The sequence below is a fragment of the Bos mutus genome, chromosome 1 (genome assembly GCF_027580195.1).
Source record: "Bos mutus isolate GX-2022 chromosome 1, NWIPB_WYAK_1.1, whole genome shotgun sequence".
NCBI lineage: Eukaryota > Metazoa > Chordata > Mammalia > Artiodactyla > Bovidae > Bos > Bos mutus.
In genome coordinates, this window is record NC_091617.1 from 149133003 (window position 1) to 149152339 (window position 19337).

The following is a 19337-nucleotide window of genomic DNA, read 5'->3' on the forward strand; positions in this document are numbered from 1 at the left end:
TCCAACATTAGCTTTGAAATGTAATGTTCACTAAGTGTGCATGCACAGGAGCTTAACTACCCTCACTGAGCCTCAGTTTCCTTATCTAATGAAATGATGCCAATATCTACTCATCAAACCTATTTCAAGGACAGGCACACAACACAGAAAGTAGACTCACTGCGTGTTCTCAACCTGGGGAAGCCAGTGCTGTGCTGCTGCTGCCCAGGGCCTCGGAGACTCTAGCCTGCTGTCCTTTCCAGCAGCAGCACCTAGCCCTTAAAGCAGAGCATCCTTGCCCCTGAGGAGTCTTCTGAGAGTATCTGTGACTAGTCCCTAAGATTATTCACAGAGACAGCATATCCCTGTTTCCACTCACAGGAAGGAGAGATGAGTGAGGACCTCAAGCACTGAGACTCAGGAATACAAGTCAGCGAGAGTGCAGTGCTTTCACTGGGACCCCAGTGATGGGGGCTGGTGCCGGGGAGCAGCAGGGCCCTGGGGCTGGGAAGAAGAGCAGCAGGATGCAGAAGGGCTATGCCAAGGGTAAAGGGAGGCACGCTGCCCCTCCCCTTGCCCTCCCTTTACCCGTGGCAGCGGAAAACTGACACCCACGGCAAGGTGAAAAGCAACAATCAGGAGCTAAGGCGGTTCCACAAAATAACTAACGACCTACACGGAAGAGAAAACTTCCGCATAGAAGATTTCAACTTAATAAACAGGATTTGCATGGAAGAGAGAAATACAAAAGAATTACACTATTCAAGCTCCAAGAAACATCTAAACTGGGGTGGTTTTTAATGCATGCGGAAATCTTTTTGATAAGAATTACTTGCTCTGGAGAAAGAACTGGAAAATGTGATTCAATATCCAATTTTCCATAAACTGGAAAATACATCTAATGTACAAGCCAAGGTTAAAAGAAAACTCAAAGAAACAAGCTCTCTGGCAATTCAAGTCATATCAAATTGAAGTCCTCTGAAACACAGGAAACAGAACCACTGGGTTGCAAGGGACTTTCAGAGGCAGCTCAAGTCTCCAGATAAAGTTAGACCTCAAAGAACCAAGATGGGTTATTAACCAGCATCCACAGAAGCCTATTGCAGAGTTCAATCACCCAAACCGATATCTGGGCATCAGACAGCACCGGATATTCAGTAACAGGCATCGATGTGAGAAAGGATTTATCTCCCGAAGCTGACCGATTCTCTCTCCGCAGCAGAGGTGTTCTCTCTTCTTTTCTCTTAGACAAGATAGTGACCGATACTCATGTTCTTAAACATCATGTCCCACAGACTTAAAGACACTCATTAACAGTGACCCCAAGCATTCGCTTTAAGGCCCACTGAACATCTTTTCAGGAACCGTACCCTTTATTTCTAACGAGTTACACTCCTACTTTGTCTTCTCTAGGATCCACACGTCCCCTCTAGAACAGGATGCTGAGTCTAGATTTAAATAATGCCAAGCATAATAACAAGGATTCCTAGTTCTAACGAGATTTGTTAACAAGGATTCAGATCCACAGATTTGCAAGATACAGCAGTAAACTGCTGGTTTATTCAATCTAAGACACATTATAAGTCCCAGCATTTCAGCTGTTTGCATGTAGTGAAGACTCTAAATTTTGAGCTGAATTAAACCAAGAGTTTTATTGCATTTGTGTTCTGTAATTTTTTTTTCTAACTGAATTTCTTTATATTTTTGACGAAATATGAAATGCAATCGAGAATATTACTTAAATCTAAGGTTGTATCTACTTTTTCCCTCATGTACATAGCCAGTAACCACAAACAAACTTACACAGTCTCCCATGATTCCTTATTTAACTCAACCCAGTGCCTTATCATCGTCACAGCATGCCTTAGATACCAAAGCAAATGCATATCTGTCAGATTTATTTACTCATTTGCTATGCTACAACTTAATCAAAAATATTTTTACATGCTAGATGTATCCTTCCATGTTTTTATAAAATCTGCATTTAAATGTAAGATTTCGGAAAGGTGATACTACCTGTGAAAGCAACTTCTTCAGCAGCTGTGCTATGGCAGGATCCTCGGGTGGAGGGCAGTCAGGAAGAGACCCGTTTCGCTTCTTCTGACGCATGTGAAGATGTCTGAACAAGCTAGTGATATCTTTAGACCTCAAAGCATAATCAAATATAGAACGACTTACTGGCTCTTTTAAAACACTGAGTAGAACAAGTTTTCTTTCAATCTATATTAGAAAAATAAAAAGAATCAGCCAAAGATATAACATACAGTACAGCTGTTTTCAAATTCAATAAATATAACCTGTGTAAAGTTAACATGGGCATTCATTTTCTAAGAAAACGGGAGATATTGACATCTGCAACTTTTGCTTAGAAGAAAAAAGAACACCAGGGACCTTTAGAGAGTGAAGGTATTTCTTCATTCATTTTTAGCATCTGAGTATACATTTGTGTCTATCATACTTGAATATTACCAATGTCCAGACTAGAAAAGTTTAGACCCCAAGTTTTCTAGATCTTAAAACATCAGATGAATTTCCAGATCTATGAAGTATCTGAAGTTTGCAGGTCTAACAGCCAAAAGGTACTAATCCAGAGAAGATGCTCAACAGCCACAAGGCCACCCTTCAGTCATCAGGTTTTCCCAACAGCTTCAACCACTTCTAAAAAACATTACTCTCTCCATAGAGTTCTTAAAATCTGTTCATTTTTAATCCCCAAGAATATTCTCCTTGTCAATGCATTTATAATAAAAGGAGTTAAACAGTAACCAAGAGGACTTTTTTAGATAGATTTAACTACCTGGTGAGTTGGCCAAAAGAAACCAGCATACAAAGGTATCTTTTGTCTAATCCAAATTGCAGAAAAGTGAGAACTGTGAAGCATATAGATAAGCAGTCTCTCAGCTCCTAAACCTGGCCTTTCAAAATATACAACAATGATAAAAGCAAAAAGTAACACTAATAACAATTTCTGAAAAACAAGGAGAATGGTGCAATTTCTAACAAACCACGTAAATATCAGGTTTATTTTAGTGAAACACAACTAAAAGTTATTACAAATGAATCTAATTTTTCAATCCCAGAAACACTTCTTTCTTTCTTAATAGTTTAAGAGCCAAACTTGCTTGCTTGTTCAGTCACTTCAGTCGTGTCTAACTCTCTGCGACCCCATGGACCACAGCCTGCCAGGCTCCCTGTCCATGGGATTCTCCAGGCAAGAATACTGGAGTAGGTTGCCATTTTCTTCTCCAGTGATAAAGTATGGAGTGAGTGAAGTGAAGTCACTCAGTCGTGTCTGACTCTTTGTGACCCCATGGACTGCAGCCTACCAGGCTCCTCAGTCCGTGGGTTTTTCCAGGCAAGAGTACTGAAGTGGGCTGCCATTGCCTTCTCCAAAGAGCCAAACTTCTATGGCTCAAAATAGAATAAGCAGTCAAAGCAGTAGGAATCTCTAGACCTGGCTTCTAAGAAAGCCTTAATAAACTTCAAAAAAGGTCATGTTTTAGCAATATTATCTATCTTTCAAGGATACATAAATTGTTCTCAGGATGAAAATTTTAATTTACAAACTCTATGAAAGAAAAAATGATGATTCCCCACGTTGGATTACTCTATTATGAAAAGTAAAGACGGAAGGCAGTCATAGCCACTTATTTGCAGAGGATATCCAAGGCCATTTTCTCCAACCACAGGGAAGGCACACTGGGCTTATAAAAGTAGGAGAAAGCTAGAGAGGAATAGGAACTTGCAAAAGAAAAACAGGTATTTTAGGATGCTTTAGCAACTAGAATCACCTCTCAAAAGTCCATTCAATTTAAACATCTATCAATATTTTGATAGCTGGCTATTCAGCAAAATGAAGGGTATATACACTGACAAGCTGGATAAATAACTGCCTTGTACAAACCAAAGACCCAAAGTTTATCAACAAGTGCTACACTGCTTAGGAAAGGGTGGGGGAGGAGCAGGGAGCAAGAGGGGTCAGTTGTCTTTAGATTAAAAAAAAAAAAAAACCAGAACCAGTGAGTGCTCTAAAAACCAATTTTGGAAAAAGCCTACTTCCAATTTATTATCAATGTGAACTTGGGCTGGAATCAGCTATACAAAAGCAGGTCCATCAATATATATTCCTGCTACACTTCCCGTAACAGCAGACGCTTCAGACACCACACGAAAGGAGAAAGGGTGAGCCACGGAGCTGCATTACACTCAACATGATGGACAGCATACCAGCTCCCTGGCTCCTCTCACAGTCCAGAGCGTTTGTTCATTAACATTAACTACCGCAAAAGAAATGTGAAAAGTCTACAGTCCAATTTAAATCTTTAAAAGTTTAAATAAAAATAGGACTCTCCAAACCTTTTTCTTAAAGGGGCACAGTTGGAAGGGAGGGTTGATTCCAAGCTGGAACATGCATACCTGTATTATTGGCTGAGTAATATATGGGTCAAGGTAAGGCATCAGTTTGCAGTAGACATCAGCTGTGCTTATTTGGTGAGCTACCACAGTGATAAATCCCACAGCACCATAGCGTATCCATAGGTTGGGATGACACAGAAAGGGGGCTAAGAGGGAAAAAAAAGGCATGGATTAAACCATGTTCATAAAGAGGTCCGTACTATCAAGATACCATGTTCATAAAGAGTTTCCCACTATTAAGATAAATTTTTACCTTATAACACTATTGATAAAGGGATTATACCAAATGTTACTATCAGGTTGCCTCTGACTGTCCTGGGACATAAACTGAGCCAGGTGAACATACTGACATTATATTATTCCCGCCCATAAATATGAACAATACCATAAGAGAGCAAAACAGTTCCCTCTTTCCTTGGGATTCAAACTGTTATGTTTGTAGTCAGGGTTGAAGATTGGGGACACATACTCACTCAAGAGACTGAGTTAAAAACCACAAGGCAGAGACCTGAGTCCCAGCAGCACACGGCAGACTGTGACCCCATATAATGCACCCAAGGGAGGTTCAGGGACGCACAGCCACCACACAGAGGGCAAGGAAACAGCGAAGGCGTTTCTCCTCCAAGTCACAGTTTGGATTAAGGGAATGATCTCACCTGACTGACACTCATTTAAATACAAAGATCTGATTGTATTGAATACAATACTCATAAATGCATTCACAAGGCAATATGAATTGAGACTGAAAGGCAGAAAACATATGCTGCCCATTGTTAAAGAGTTAAGATGTAAGATTAAACCACAAAATTCAATGAGTATCTTTCACATCTTTTAACTATTTTCTGTATGACACTTAAAGTCAATGATTTCAACTAACTGAAGATTTAGGATAAAAGTCAAACAGCTAAACTAACTGGATTTAACAACAATAAAGCAAAAACCTATTAGTTCTGAGGATACAAAGACATCATCATTTAGAGAATACTGACGTCATAAGAAATTCAGGCTAACAGAGAAATAAGAATTCTGTCATCACAAAGTCAATACTATGGTGGAGTGAGATGCTCCTTTTGTCTTCCTTTTTTACTCTACAATCAGTACAACACCAAAAACTCAACAAAGGTGCCTCTGCTCAACACAACCAGGGGCAGAATTCCACTTACCTAGACGTCTAGAGGTGGGGGGACCGGAGCAAACAGGGAAGGTGGGACCAGGGAATACACAGTGGTGACTGCAGTCTGCCCTCTGCCCACGGCAGCTGAGCCGCGGCCCCAGAGGCGGCGGCTCTCACGGCTCTGGCCTCCCCTGCAGCAGCACCGACAGCTTCCGGTGACCGGGCGGCAGTGGGCCAGGACCCCGTCCCCCTAGTCACAGAGGCGCCCACAACTCCAGCCCCTACACCTCCCGCCACGGCAGCAAAGCCCTCAGACCTTGCAACACCAGACTGGTCAGAGATGGGCCCGTGACCCCAGCTCCTGTCCACCCTCCCCTCTCCTGTGAGAGCAGTGCCTGGGGCTGCACGTGACCAAGGGCCCACTACCCTGGTGCCCGGGCAGTGACGCTAGCAACAGCGGCAGTGCAAGGCACACCGCCACCAGAGGCTCGGGAGCAGCCAGGAGGTTGCGGGGCGACACCTCTAACAAGGCAGCAGAGGGTGGGAACCTCGGGCTCCCAAAGATAACCAGAGGCAGCACAGACAAAGGAACTTTAAAAGTTAGGCTATAGTGCCACCTAACGGACAGCAGAGAAAGACTACTGCCTTCCAGCGTGGTGAATCAGAATCAAGAAGTGTTCACTATTTCCAAGGCACAGGAAGAGAAACACTCTCATCAAGCACCCTGAAGACAGCAGGAAGATTGTGTCACAAAAAGGAAATGAAAAATCTCCAGAAACTAAAGCCACTGAATACAGGGATCTGACAGAGAATTCCAGATAGCTGTCATGAGGAAACTCAAAGAGCCACATGAAAACTCACAGAGATAGTCCAGTGAGCTCAGGAATGAAATTAATGAACAGAAGGAACACTTAACCAAAGAGACTAAAACGCAAAAAAAAAAAAAAAAAGTTGTTTGCACTCATGACTCTGTCAGAGAGCAAGGACGCCTCTGAGAAAGCAGAATGGCACCAGCACCCGAGAAGGACCACCCCCTTCAGTGACCATCCCACCCAAAGGTCAGAAGGCATCTTCTGAGGTCTTCTGGAGCCCCGCACAGGGCTCAGCCTCTGCGACTGCAAGGAGCCCGCCGAGGTGCGCGAGGTGCGGGCAGGCTTCCCCGGAGGAAAACAGGAAATCTTTCTCCCAATTCACCAGAAAAACACTGACCACCGTCATCGCTGCAAGGAGGTCCCAGTGTCTGAAACTGAAACCTTTAAACCCCATGTCTCTAGAATAAGAACACACGAGGAGCCCCTTGTGCTGGGACTGGCGAGATCCAGCCCTGAGCCTCTGGAGTGGGAGCACTGACTTTAAGCCTAGACGACCAGAGAACTAACCCTAGGGAGTATCAAACAGTGAGAACTCACACACAGGAAACCACCTGAATATAAGACCCAGCATCACCTAACCACCAGCAGCACCCTGTGCAGGATGCCTCATCCGAACAACAAACAAAACAAAAATACAAACCCAATCATCAGCAGACAGGATCACCACCTCACCCAGCCTTGCCCATCAGAGGAAAAACAAACAAACAAACAAAAACTCAGCACAAATCTCACCCTATATGAAGCTTACACAAACCACTGGACCAACCTTAGAGGGCAGAAACCAAAAGGAAGAAAGAATTCAAGCTTGAAGCCTGGGAAAACGAGACCTCAAACACATTAAGTTTAAAAAACAATCGTGAAAAGGCAGACAAATATCACACAAGTGAAGGAACAAACTTAAAAGCACAGGAGTCCAAATAAATGAAGTTCAGTTCAGTTCAGTCGCTCAGCGTGTCCGACTCTTTGCGACCCCATGAACCGCAGCACGCCAGGCCTCCCTGTCCATCACCAACTCCTGGAGTCCACCCAAACCCATGTCCATCGAGTCGGTGATGCCATCCAACCATCTCATCCTCTGTCGTCCCCTTCTCCTCCTGCCCTCAATCTTTCCCAGCATCAGGGTCTTTTCAAACGAGTCAGCTGTTCGCATCAGGTGGCCAAAGTACTGGAGTTTCAGCTTCAGCACCAGTCCTTCCAATGATATATATGTCATATATATATAAATAAATGAAGAGGAAACTACAAATCAAAACTACAGTGAGATATCACCTCACACTGGTCAGAATGGCCATCGTCAAAAAGTCTACAAACCATAAATACTGCAGAGGGTGAGGAGAAAAGGGAATCCTCTTGCACTGTTGGTGAGAAAGTAAACTGATACAGCCACTATGGAAGACAGTATGGAAATTCCTTAAAAAACCCACCATATAACCCAGCAATCCCACTCCTAGGCATATACCCTGAAGAAACCAGAACTGAAAAGGACACATGTACCTATGAGATGTTTCATATAAACCTCATGGTAACCACATGGACTGTAGCCTGTCAGGCTCCTCTGTCCACGGGATTCTCCAGGCAAGAATACTGGAGTGGGTGGCCATTCCCTTCTACAGTGGATCTTCCCCACCCAGGGACCAAAGCCAGGTCTCCCTCATTGCAGGCAGATTCTTTACCATAAGGGCCACCAAGGAAGCCCATGACATCCCTTATATGTGGAACCTAAAAGCAAATGTTTCAAATTAACTGATCTGCAAAGCAGCAAGAGACTCACAGACTTGGAGAATGAAACTATGGTTGCCATGGGGAAGGATGGTGGAAGGCACAGGTGGGGAGCTTGGGGTAGATTTGTGCACATTGCTATACTGGAAATGGATAACCAACAGGGAACTACCCTATAGCACATGAAACTCTCTCAATGTCACGTGGCAGCCTGGATGGGAGGGGAGTTCAGGGAGAATGGGTACATGTTATGTATGGCTCAGTCCTTTGCTGTTCAGCTGAAACTATCACAACAGTGTTAATCGGCTATAACCCGATACAAGATAAAAGGTTAAAAGGAAAAATAAGACCCAACTATATATGCTGCCACCAGGACACTTACCTCGGCTCTAAGGACAAACATAGGCTCAAAGTGAAGGGACAGAAGACTCCAAATTACAGCCTAAACAGAAGGAATGTATCCATACTCATATCAAGTAAAACAGGCTTCAAGCCAAAAAAGGTAACCAAAGACAAAGATGAACAGTATATAAGGATAAAATGGACAATTCATCAGGAAGACATAACAGTGATTTATATATACATACACACACACATAGCTAACTCAGGAGCATCAAAACATACAAGCGATCATTATCAGACCTAAAGGAAGAACTGACAGCAAGAGAGGAACTAAAGTGAGTGAAGTCACTCAGTCGTGCCCGACTCTTTGCGACCCCATGGATAGTAGCCTGCACCAAGCTCCTCCATCCGTGGGATTTTCAAGGCAAGAGTACTGGAGTGGGTTGCCATTTGCTTCTCCAGGGAATCTTCCCAACCCAGGGATCAAACCCAGGTCTCTCACATTAAACAGATGCTTTACCGTCTGAGCCACCAGGGAAGTCCAAGAGGGGAACTAGGGGACTTTAACACCCCACTTACATCAGTGGATACAGCATCACCCAGAGAGAAATAAACCCACACTTGTGGACAAGAGCACATGATATACAATGGAGAAAGGCCAGTCTCTTAAACAGTGCTGGAAAAACGGAACTAATGAAAACATAAACAGCATGCTCTCTGACAAAAGTCTTGGCAAAAATCTTTAGACATGTCTCCTCAGATAAGAGAAACAAAAATAAACAAATGGGGCGACACCAAACTAAAAAGCTTCTGCACAAAACAAGAAATCGTCAACAAAATAGACAACCTACTGAGTGGGAGAAGCTATCTGCAAGGCCTGTAGCTGAGAAGGGGTTAATGTCAATATATATAAAGAACTCAGACAATTCAACAGCCAAAAAACAACAACCTGCATAATAAATGGGCAGAGGAGCTGAATTTCTCCAAAGAAGACATACAGTTGGCTGGCAGACACGTGAAGATTTTCACCATCATTGATTATAAGGGAAATGCAAATCAAAATCACAATGAGCTATCACCTCACACTCTTAGCATGGCTGTCATCAAAAAGATGAGAAACAGCAAGTGCTGGAAAGCGTGTGTAGAAAAGGAAACCTTTTTCACACTACAGAAGTGGAGACTGGAGGAGTCACTATGGAAAACACTGTGGAGACTCCTCAGAAAGGTGAGAACAGAACTCCCATAAGACCCAGCTATTCCTGGCTGTTTGGTGTGCCACATGTAAGTGACTTATCCGAACAATAAAACATTAATTCAAAAAGATGTATGCACCCCTATGCTCATTACAGCTTTATTTACAACAGCCAAGATGGGGAATAACCTAAGTGCCCGTCAATGGATAAAGAAGATCTGGAATAAAGATGGGATGGAATGTTAATCAGCCATAAAAAAAGCAAAATCTTGCAACGACATGGACGGACCTTCAGTGTATTAAGCTAAGTTAAATATGTCAGACAGAGAAAGAAAAATACCATATGATTTCACTTATGTGTGGCACACAAAAAACAAACAAAAAATAATAAATGAACTCAGCCAAAAAAAAAAAGCAGCGTATAAATACAGAGGACACCGTAACAGTTACCAGACAGGGAGGGGCAGGGAGGAGGGCAAGATGGGTAAAGGGGATCAACTGAACGATGGTGGACAGAAACCCGATTTTTGGTGGGGAGCACACTGCAGTGTGCACAGCAGCAGAAATACAATGCTGTACACATGAAACCTGGATGACGTTACAAACCAGGCCCAGTTCCATAAACAATAAATTTAAAAAATAAGAAATGATAAAAAAAAAATCCTATTTTGTACTAATATTACTTAAATAGGGCAAGAGAAAAAAATTGTTCAAGGTATCTGTCTCCAGAGTTTTTCCATTTCCAATTCTTCTACACATGGAGGTGATTTTGGTTATTCCATTAACACCCTACAGCTTCTGAGACAGCCAACGATGGAAGGGCTGGAGTTTCCCTCTGACAATACAGAAAATGAGGGCTGGAAGAACACTGAAAAACCTCCAAAAGGTAACTCAATTCAAGACGACCTGGCAGAAGTTGGGCAGAAGACGAGGCTGAATCAGCGGTCCAGTCCTCTGTGTTACCTGTGTTACAGTCACACCCTTACCTGGCGCTCACCTGCACAAAGGGTCTATCTCCGCCCGCCCCTCGTCTCAGTCACAGCACCTGCTCTAGCCAATGGAACGTGAGGTTTAACAGACAGAGGCTCGAAATGCGCAACACAGCTAGGCTTCTGCCACCACCCAGGACATCACCTGGGTAGCTGCTGTCCCTCCGACACGGGCCCAGGAGGGGACAGATACATCCCAGTCCCCACAGACAGTCCGGGAGACGCAAGGCCTGAAGCAGAGCCGCCCACAGAGCTCACACCTAGATGCATGATGAGAACCTGACTGAAGCGCTTCCTGAGATCTCGTGGTTGATTTTCGCACAGCATTACTGTGTCGGTAAGCAGCTAACGGATACAAAGAACTTCAAAGATGCCAAATACAAGAAAACAGAATCAAGAGGATTTTCCGTAAAACATCCAATACACTCCCAGTTTTCTGGGGACAGGTGGAGGGAAAGGCAGAGGCTTCACAGGTGGCTCAGCAGTGAAGAACTCGCCTGCCAGGGAAGGAGACGCAGGTTTGATCCCTGGGTCGGGAAGATCCCTGGAGAAGCAAATGGCAATCAGCTCCAATATTTTTGCCTGGGAAGTCTCATGGACAGAGGAGCCTGGTGGGCTACAGTCCATGGGGGTCGCAAAGATTCAGACATGACTTGGTGACTAAAACACGAGGACAAGAGGGAAAGGTGAGTTTTCATAAATTCAAAGTGGGAAGCTTGATTAGTATCATTCACGACCATCACCACCACCAGCACAATTCCCACCAAGAATCTCTAGAACAGACTAGCCACACACAGTTTAAAGACAGAACAGAGAGATGCACACAGTTTATCATCTGTTTTGTAAGTAGGTGTTTCTAAGTTATTAAAAACGTTTTCTTTTTAAACAGTTCAAAATGCCAACAAATGATTATTTGCTTCATTTTTCTCAGCAAGGCTAGTCTTCATCTCCATAGGTAGTATCAAATTCAGTTCTAGTTCCAAGGAAGTTCCACATCCAAAATAATCCAAATCCAATGTACCACACTGGATTTATTCTATACCTCAAGATAATTATTTTTACGTTAAACTTAAGATACTTGAAGACCCCGACTAGAAACAGCAGAACTCAGAAAAAATCTCTGTAGATTTTGACGAGAGAGGTAAAAAACTATCTTTTATGATAATTTTTGCTTAAAAATTGACAGACATCCATTTTGCAGATAAATAAAATGCTACTTATCTACTATAGTAAATCTCAAAAACAATTTCCTAATAAGCAACAGAAGGAATACATTTATGTGAAATTATAATATACAAGTACATATTTATATACAGAGGATTTTCATTACAATGCAGAATATCAAAGTCAAAAGCAAGGAAAATTTGACCCTTAAAAGGCAATGCCACTTTCACAGGAGGAAAAAAAACAACACTGATGTGAGAACTGAGCAGGAAAATATTCCAAGCAGCAAGATATTTGTTAGGATGATACATTTTCTCTTTAATATTCTTATGAAAAGTGGTGCTTTCTACATCTGCCTTATACTACATAGGACAAGAAACTCAAAAGACCTTCTAACATCTTTTATTATATTAATAATTTTTGCTTCCCAAGCTATTAGCTCTTTAAAAACTGAGGAAAAGAGAGAGACGATTCCCTCAAGGTTTAGTACTTTGTAGATTACACACAAAAAAGTATTTCAGTGTAGCAGAGATTTTTATCATGATTACATTACCAATACTCAAAACTTCACTATTAAATTCTTTTTAACATAATCTTCCAAAAATTCAAATTAGGATTACAATCTAAAAGAATGATTATAGATATTGGAGTATAAAATAAGAAATCTACATATACTCAAGTCTCCACAATTTTTTTCTTTTAAAAATCTATATTCATGCATAAAAAGTTTTAGAAATTTTATACCTCTACTATCTAACCATCTAATTTAAATAATCAAAATAATAATTTCTTTGTCTTTTTTTCTCCAAGGATTGCCTCAAGAAAAACTTATCAACCAAATCTAACTAATTTTGAGTTTTTATAAATTTTATTGGCAAAGCATTAAGCAGTAATAAAATATTATATCTAAAAAGGTAATTGTCTAAGATTTCATGTTTTCTCAGTACAAAGCCAACTTGCAATCTCATACTGGTTACTTCCTTAAAATGAAGTGGTAAGAAAACTAAAAGCTTCTAATATTTTTATTTTTACAAAGGGTCACATGTATCTGTTCTTATTCTGAATTTAAAATTGATAAACACAGGTTAACTATTATAAAGGTCAAGGAATTAATCCTTTCATTGGTTAATAAAATTACTAACAGTAGTAATGGCAATACTGCAAGTGTTTAACTGGTGATCAGTGTAATGACAGAAGTCACAGACAATCTTTTACATACAGTCTCAACATAGCTAACAATCAAGTGTCCAAAAACATAAGCTAACTCTTAGGGCAGTTAAAGACTTTATCTACATTGTATTAAAAAAAAAAAAAATCTTCATCTTTCCAGGATCACCAAGACTTAACTACAGATTAAAACAAAGATGTATTTCCCAGCCTGGGCTGGAGAACCAATGCTCCTGTGAGTGGCCTGCTTGTCACTCACATATAACATGAGTGCAGGCATAAGCATGCATGAGGGTATGCACGCTTGTGCACACACACACAAAAGAGACCCAAGAGCTGAAAATCTGACTGTAGATTGTCTAGAAATTCCACAATGCTATCAATCAGTTGTGGTCATTCCCTTTCCCAGGGAATCTTCCCAACAGTGATCGAACTCAGGTCTCCTGCACTGCAGGCAGATTCTTTACCATGTGAGCCAACAGGGAAGCCCATATTTCTCTTACCTTTCCCTCATTTTCCCATCCTAATTTTAAGAAGCAAAAACTTACCAATATCACTGGCAAACTCGTAGACATGGGGTTTTTGCAGCAGCCCTAATTGACACATACAGGTAAGGGCGTTAAGAGCTTTCACAATAACAAATTCCTCAGCATCACTAAGACCTTGTTGCAGCAGGGGTTTGAGAATTGAGGAGCTCTGCCAGCCAACATAGGCAGCGACGCCTGAAAAAGAGATGCAACCATACGTGATTGTTTTACACCTGAAAGTACAAATGTTATTAGTGAAAGTGCTAGTTGCTCAGTCGTGTCCTCAACTCTTTGTGACCCCATGGACTGTAGCCTGTCAGGAATGTATTCATGGAATTCTCCAGACAAGAATACTGGAGTGGGTTACCATTTCCTTCTCCAGGGGACATTCCCGACCAGGGATTGAACCTTCTTTACCACTGAGCCACCAGGGAATAAAATGAATCAAAAGCCAAATATATTAAGCAATAACCCACAGAGAGACACTGCATTTCCTACCCAGCACAATAAATAAAAAAGACCCACACCAATGCCAATCATCAAGAAATTCTGCGATGCCAAGGGGAAAAAGATCCTATAAGCTTACAGAAAGGAAAATACAGATCCCTTAAAAAGGAAGTAGAATTAGACTGGCATCAGATGATCATTTCAGCACCCATGCAGGCTAGAACACAACAGGGCAAGATCTTCAAGATTATGGAAGAAATGTTATACCCAAACTGTCAATAAAATAAGGATACAAAAATGAGCCATCCTGAGACATGCAAGAACTATACGTGGTTACCTCCCATGCAAACATTTCTAAGAAAGTTTCTTGAGGATGTTTGCCAACAAAATGAGGAAAATGTAGAAACACAAAATGGTAGATATAAACCAAGAATTCAAGGGGGGAAAAGGATAAAACCTAGTAAAGACCTAGAAATCAATCAGCCCAAATTAAAACTAAAAGTCAATAAACTTCAAAAATGCTATTAAGAAGAAAAATGGAAGACATTACAAGCAACAGATAAAACTAGGAAGAAAGAAGCGAGATATTGTAGACAGAGTGAAGAAGGTGTATTTTCTCTCTAAAAGGAAAACAAAAAAGTCAAACTCCAGGACGAAAAAAAAAAAATGTTCAAGAAAGTCATGTAAAAATGAAATAAATTACAATGTACTATGTATGTGGCTGTTTGCAGAGGACAGAAGAAAGAATCCATTGACCTTGACGCTACAGACATTCTCATCAACTGAGAGAGTCATGGCATCAGAACTGTGGTGAAGCAATTATAAATACTGCCCACTACTTGGTGCTAAAGTCAATAAAATTTACATACTCATGTAAATTATTTTGAATTTTCAGAATCACAAGCAGAAGATAATTTAAATATCATCAACTATAAAAATGCAATTGTTAGTTGAATTAGCAACCAACAGAAGAAGCAGAAAGAAAGAAAAAGATAAAAAAGGAATGAAGGAAGTGAAGGAGGAAGGAGGGAAACACAAAATTCTTTGCAGTCCAAATCAGAAGGCCAATTAAGAAACAACTGAATTACTTAAAGTTACAGAAACAACAATCTAAAAACAACCACTGCGAACACAGTGACCAACACCTCAAAACAGAGAGGACAAGGGGGATCAGATTATGATATGAGCGAGTTAACTCTTCATCTGGCACAGAAAAAAGTCGAGAGATAAAGTATAAAACTGATACTCCTAAAAAGAATAATATGAAAACACTACATACGATAGCGATAGTCACCTGAAGGCGGCAAACCACAGCCACGCACCAGGGTACGTGCTGCGAAGTGCAACTGCTGCCTGTCACACATCACTTCTTATGTTTTGAGTAATTTGCAGAAGCGTATTTCCCTTATAATTGAGAAAGAATTTTAGAATTTTTTTCTGTAGTAAAAGAAAAAACACTGTCTAAAATTCCAGTGAATTCTATTTAGAAACTTTACAAACTAAAACGTGCAACAAACTAAAATAGCTCAAAATATTTTGGAAAGGAAGACTGACATTTGGGGAGCTTATTCTACCAGATACTAAAGTTGTTAATAAATATATAATAATTAGAATATAACTATAGAGAGTATAATATTGAGTAGCAAAGTGAAAAAAAAAATCAATGGAATAGGATACCCAGAAAAGTGACCCTAAAAGATATATGCATGAAACAGATACTAATAGAAGCTTCACAAATTAATGGAAAATAAATGAAATGTTTAGTAAATAGTGTTGGGAAAATTGGTTACATTCCTGAGAAAAATTTAGATTTCACCTCATACCACAGCCCCAAATAAAGATTAATCAAGCAGTTCATGCTATGCTGTGCTTAGTCACTCAGTCGTATCTGACTCTCTGCAACCCCAGGAGTGCAGCCCGCCAGGGTCCTCCGTCCATGGGATTCTCCAGGTAAGAATACTAGAGTGGGTTGCCATGCCCTCCTCCAGGGGATCTTCCCAACCCAGAGATTGAATCCAGGCCTCCTGCACTGCAGGCCAGATTCTTACTTCTACGTAAAAAAAATAAAGCTTTAATACAAAAAAAAGACATGCATCCAATGTATAATTAACCTAATTCTGGAATGGAAAAAGATTTAAGTGCAAAAGTAAAAAAAAAAAAACAAGAAGGAAAAGATCAAATAAATTGACAACACTAAAGTTATTTTAAATGACATAAAAAATTATAGTCAACTTATTTGAGAAAAGATTATTTGCCATAGAAGTGATAAAATGTTGTTTTTAATGTAGATATAAAAGGCTCAAAAAAATTATAAGAAAAGCATAACACCATCCAAAAATGGGAGCCAGAATAATAGATTAAAAATTCATAGTAAGAAATATGAATGAGTAATCAACATGAGGAATTTTTTTCACCTCCAATGATAAGCAAATAAATATACATCAAAACAAGTCATCATTCTAAGCTATCAACACTGATTGAAGCCTAGTCCATACTGGAAGGCTGTGCAATACTATTGAACAATGCCCACCAATGATATTATCGCTTTGAAAAGCTTACAAAATGTGTCAAGTTCTAAAAATATACTCATATTATTTAACTCAGTAATTAAAATTTCTGACTCCCAACCTGAGAAAATAATCAGAAGAAAATATTCATGTAAATGGTTAGATGTATAATTGAAGGCGGGAGGAGAAGGGGACAACAGAGGATTAGATGGTTGGATGGCATCACCGACTCAACGGATATGAGTCTGAGTAAGCTCCGGGAGTTGGTGATGGACAGGAAAGCCTGGCATGCTGCAGTCCATGGGGTTGCAAAGAGTTGGACAAGACTGAGCAACTAAACTGAATAGATGTGTATAATATATGTTGACCAAAGTAAAAACAATCTAAATATTCAAAAGAACAGTTCATTAAATTTTGGTAAAACTATAATAAAATATTTCTACTTATTAAATTATGGTTTCAAAGAATTTTTAATAACATGAGAAAATGTTTAGAATATACATGTTACTAGATAAAGGTTTAAAAAATAACAGGACTGAGAAGTAATATAATACATACAGAGCACTTAGGTGCTAGGCATTATTACATATGTTAATTCATTTTATCTTCAAAACAACTAGTGGGTTAGTAATATTGTTATCCTCATTTTACAGACAGGGATACAAAGGCACACAAAAGATTAAATGATTTCCCCTAGAACCACAATCAGTAGGTGACAAAGCCAGAACTTGAACCTAGCAATCTGGTGTCAAGAGTGGCTGCTCTTAAACACTCGATGCAAGTGTTCAAGAGCAACCAAATCAAAGCAAGATCCTTCTACGACCCACCTTCTAGAGTAAGGAAACAAAAACCAAAAATAAACATGTGGGACCTAAATAAACTTAAAAGCTTTTGCACAGCAAAGGAAGCTATAAGCCAAGGTGAAAAGACAATGCTCAGAATGGGAGAAAATAACAGCAAATGAAACAACTGACAAAGGATTAATTTCTAAAACATATAAGGAGCTCATACAAGTCAATACCAGAAAAACAAACAACCCAATCAAAAAGTGGGAGAAGATCTAAACAGACATTTCTCCAAAGACATACAGATGCCCAGCAAACACATGAAAGGATGCTCAGCATCACTTATTATTTCCCCAGGTAGCTCAGATGGTAAAGAATCTGCCTGCAAGGCAGGAGACCCAGGTTTGATCCCTGGACTGGAAAATCCCCTGGAGGAGGGAATGGCAACCCACTCCAGTATTCTTGCCTAGAGAATTCCACAGACTGAGGGCTCTGGCGGGCTACAATCCATAGGGTCACAAAGAGTCAGACACTACTAAGTGATTATTAGAGAAATTCAAATCAAAACTACAATGAGATATCACCTCACACTGGTCAGAGTGGCCATCAGCAAGAAGTCTACAAACAATAAACGCTGCAGAGGGTGTGGAGGAAAGGGAACGCTCTTGCACTGTTGGTGGGAATGTAATGGATACAGCCACTATGGAAGACGGTATGGAGATTTCTTTAAAAAAACTAGGGATAAAAACATCATATGATGCAGTACTCTCACTCCTAGGCATATACCCTGAGGAAAACAATATTGAAAAGACACATGTACCCCAGTGTTCACTGAAGCACTATTTACAATAGCTAGAACATGGAAGCAACCTAGATGTCCATCGACAGGTGAATGGATAAAGCAGCTGTGGTATGTGTGTGTGATAATGGAATATTACTCAGCCATAAAAAGGAACACAACTGAGTCAGTTCTAATAAGGTGGATGAACCTAGAGCCTATTATATGGAGAGAAGTCAGTCAGAAAGAGAAAGATAAATATAATTTATTAAAGCATATATATGGAATCTAGAAAGATGGTCCCAATGAGTTTATTTGTAGGGCAGTGATGGAGAAACAGACATAGAAAACAGATTTATGGGGTGGGTTGGGGGGAGTGGGTGAGATGTATGGAGAGAGTAACATGGAAACTTTCATTCAATTCAGTTCAGTCGCTCAGTCGTGTCCGACTCCTCGCAACCCCATGAATTGCAGCACGCCAGGCCTCCCTGTCCATCACCAACTCCCGGATAGACAGGCAATGGGAATTCGCTGTATGACGCAGGGAACTCAAACAGGGGCTCTGTATCAACCTAGAAAAATAGATGGGGAGGGAGACGGGAGTGAGGTTCAAGAGGGAGGGGACATATGTATACCTATGGCTGATTCATGTTGATGTTCAACAGAAAACAACAAAATTCTGTAAAGCAATTACCCTTCAATTAAAAAAATAAAAAAAACACAGTGCTGCTCTTAGCCAGTACATAACAGTGCCTCACAGCATACATGGCAGAATGGGACGACGGGTGGAAAGAAGAGGCAAGGGTGACCCAGAGGAAGGGAAAAAACAAAACACTAACAGAGGCTGTACATGGGCTGGAGAACTGGAGGGGAGTTGTTTTCTTTAAGCTTTTTAGATCTTCCAATTTTTCTACATCTGTGCTAAGTCATGTCAGACTCTTTGCAACCCTGTGGATTGTAGCCCGCCAGACTCTTCTGTCCATGGGGATTCTCCAGGCATTAATACTGGAGTGGGTCGTCAGGCCCTCCTCCAGGGGATTGTGACTCAGGGATCAAACCCACATCTCTTAGATCTCCTGCATTGGCAGGCAGCTTCTTTGCAACTAGTACCACCTGGGAAGTCCAATTTTTCTATAGCACATATATATTAACTTTTATACACAAAAAATAAATGAAAATTACTTTAAAAGTGAAAAAGGAACATAAAGGCCATGTTTCAAAATACACATGGGGGTTTTGCTGGTGGTCCAGAGGTTACAAATCCACCTTGCAGTAAGTACACGGGACACGGGTTCCACCCCCGGTAGGGGAAGATCCCGCACGCTCTGCAGCAACCAAG

General features: G+C 40.7%; 1 protein-coding gene across 2 annotated transcripts in view; it reads right to left on the reverse strand.

Annotated features, from left to right (window-relative positions):
* Positions 1-19337, reverse strand: part of PIK3R4 (phosphoinositide-3-kinase regulatory subunit 4) — a 78555-nt gene that overhangs the window by 37822 nt on the left and 21396 nt on the right. For both annotated transcript variants that reach the window (XM_070377193.1, XM_005898395.3), the window contains 3 exons: positions 13503-13676; positions 4396-4541; positions 1996-2199 (listed from right to left, as the gene is read on the reverse strand). In XM_070377193.1, the coding sequence (XP_070233294.1) occupies positions 1996-2199; positions 4396-4541; positions 13503-13676 (524 nt within the window). The remainder of the gene's footprint in view (positions 1-1995; positions 2200-4395; positions 4542-13502; positions 13677-19337) is intronic.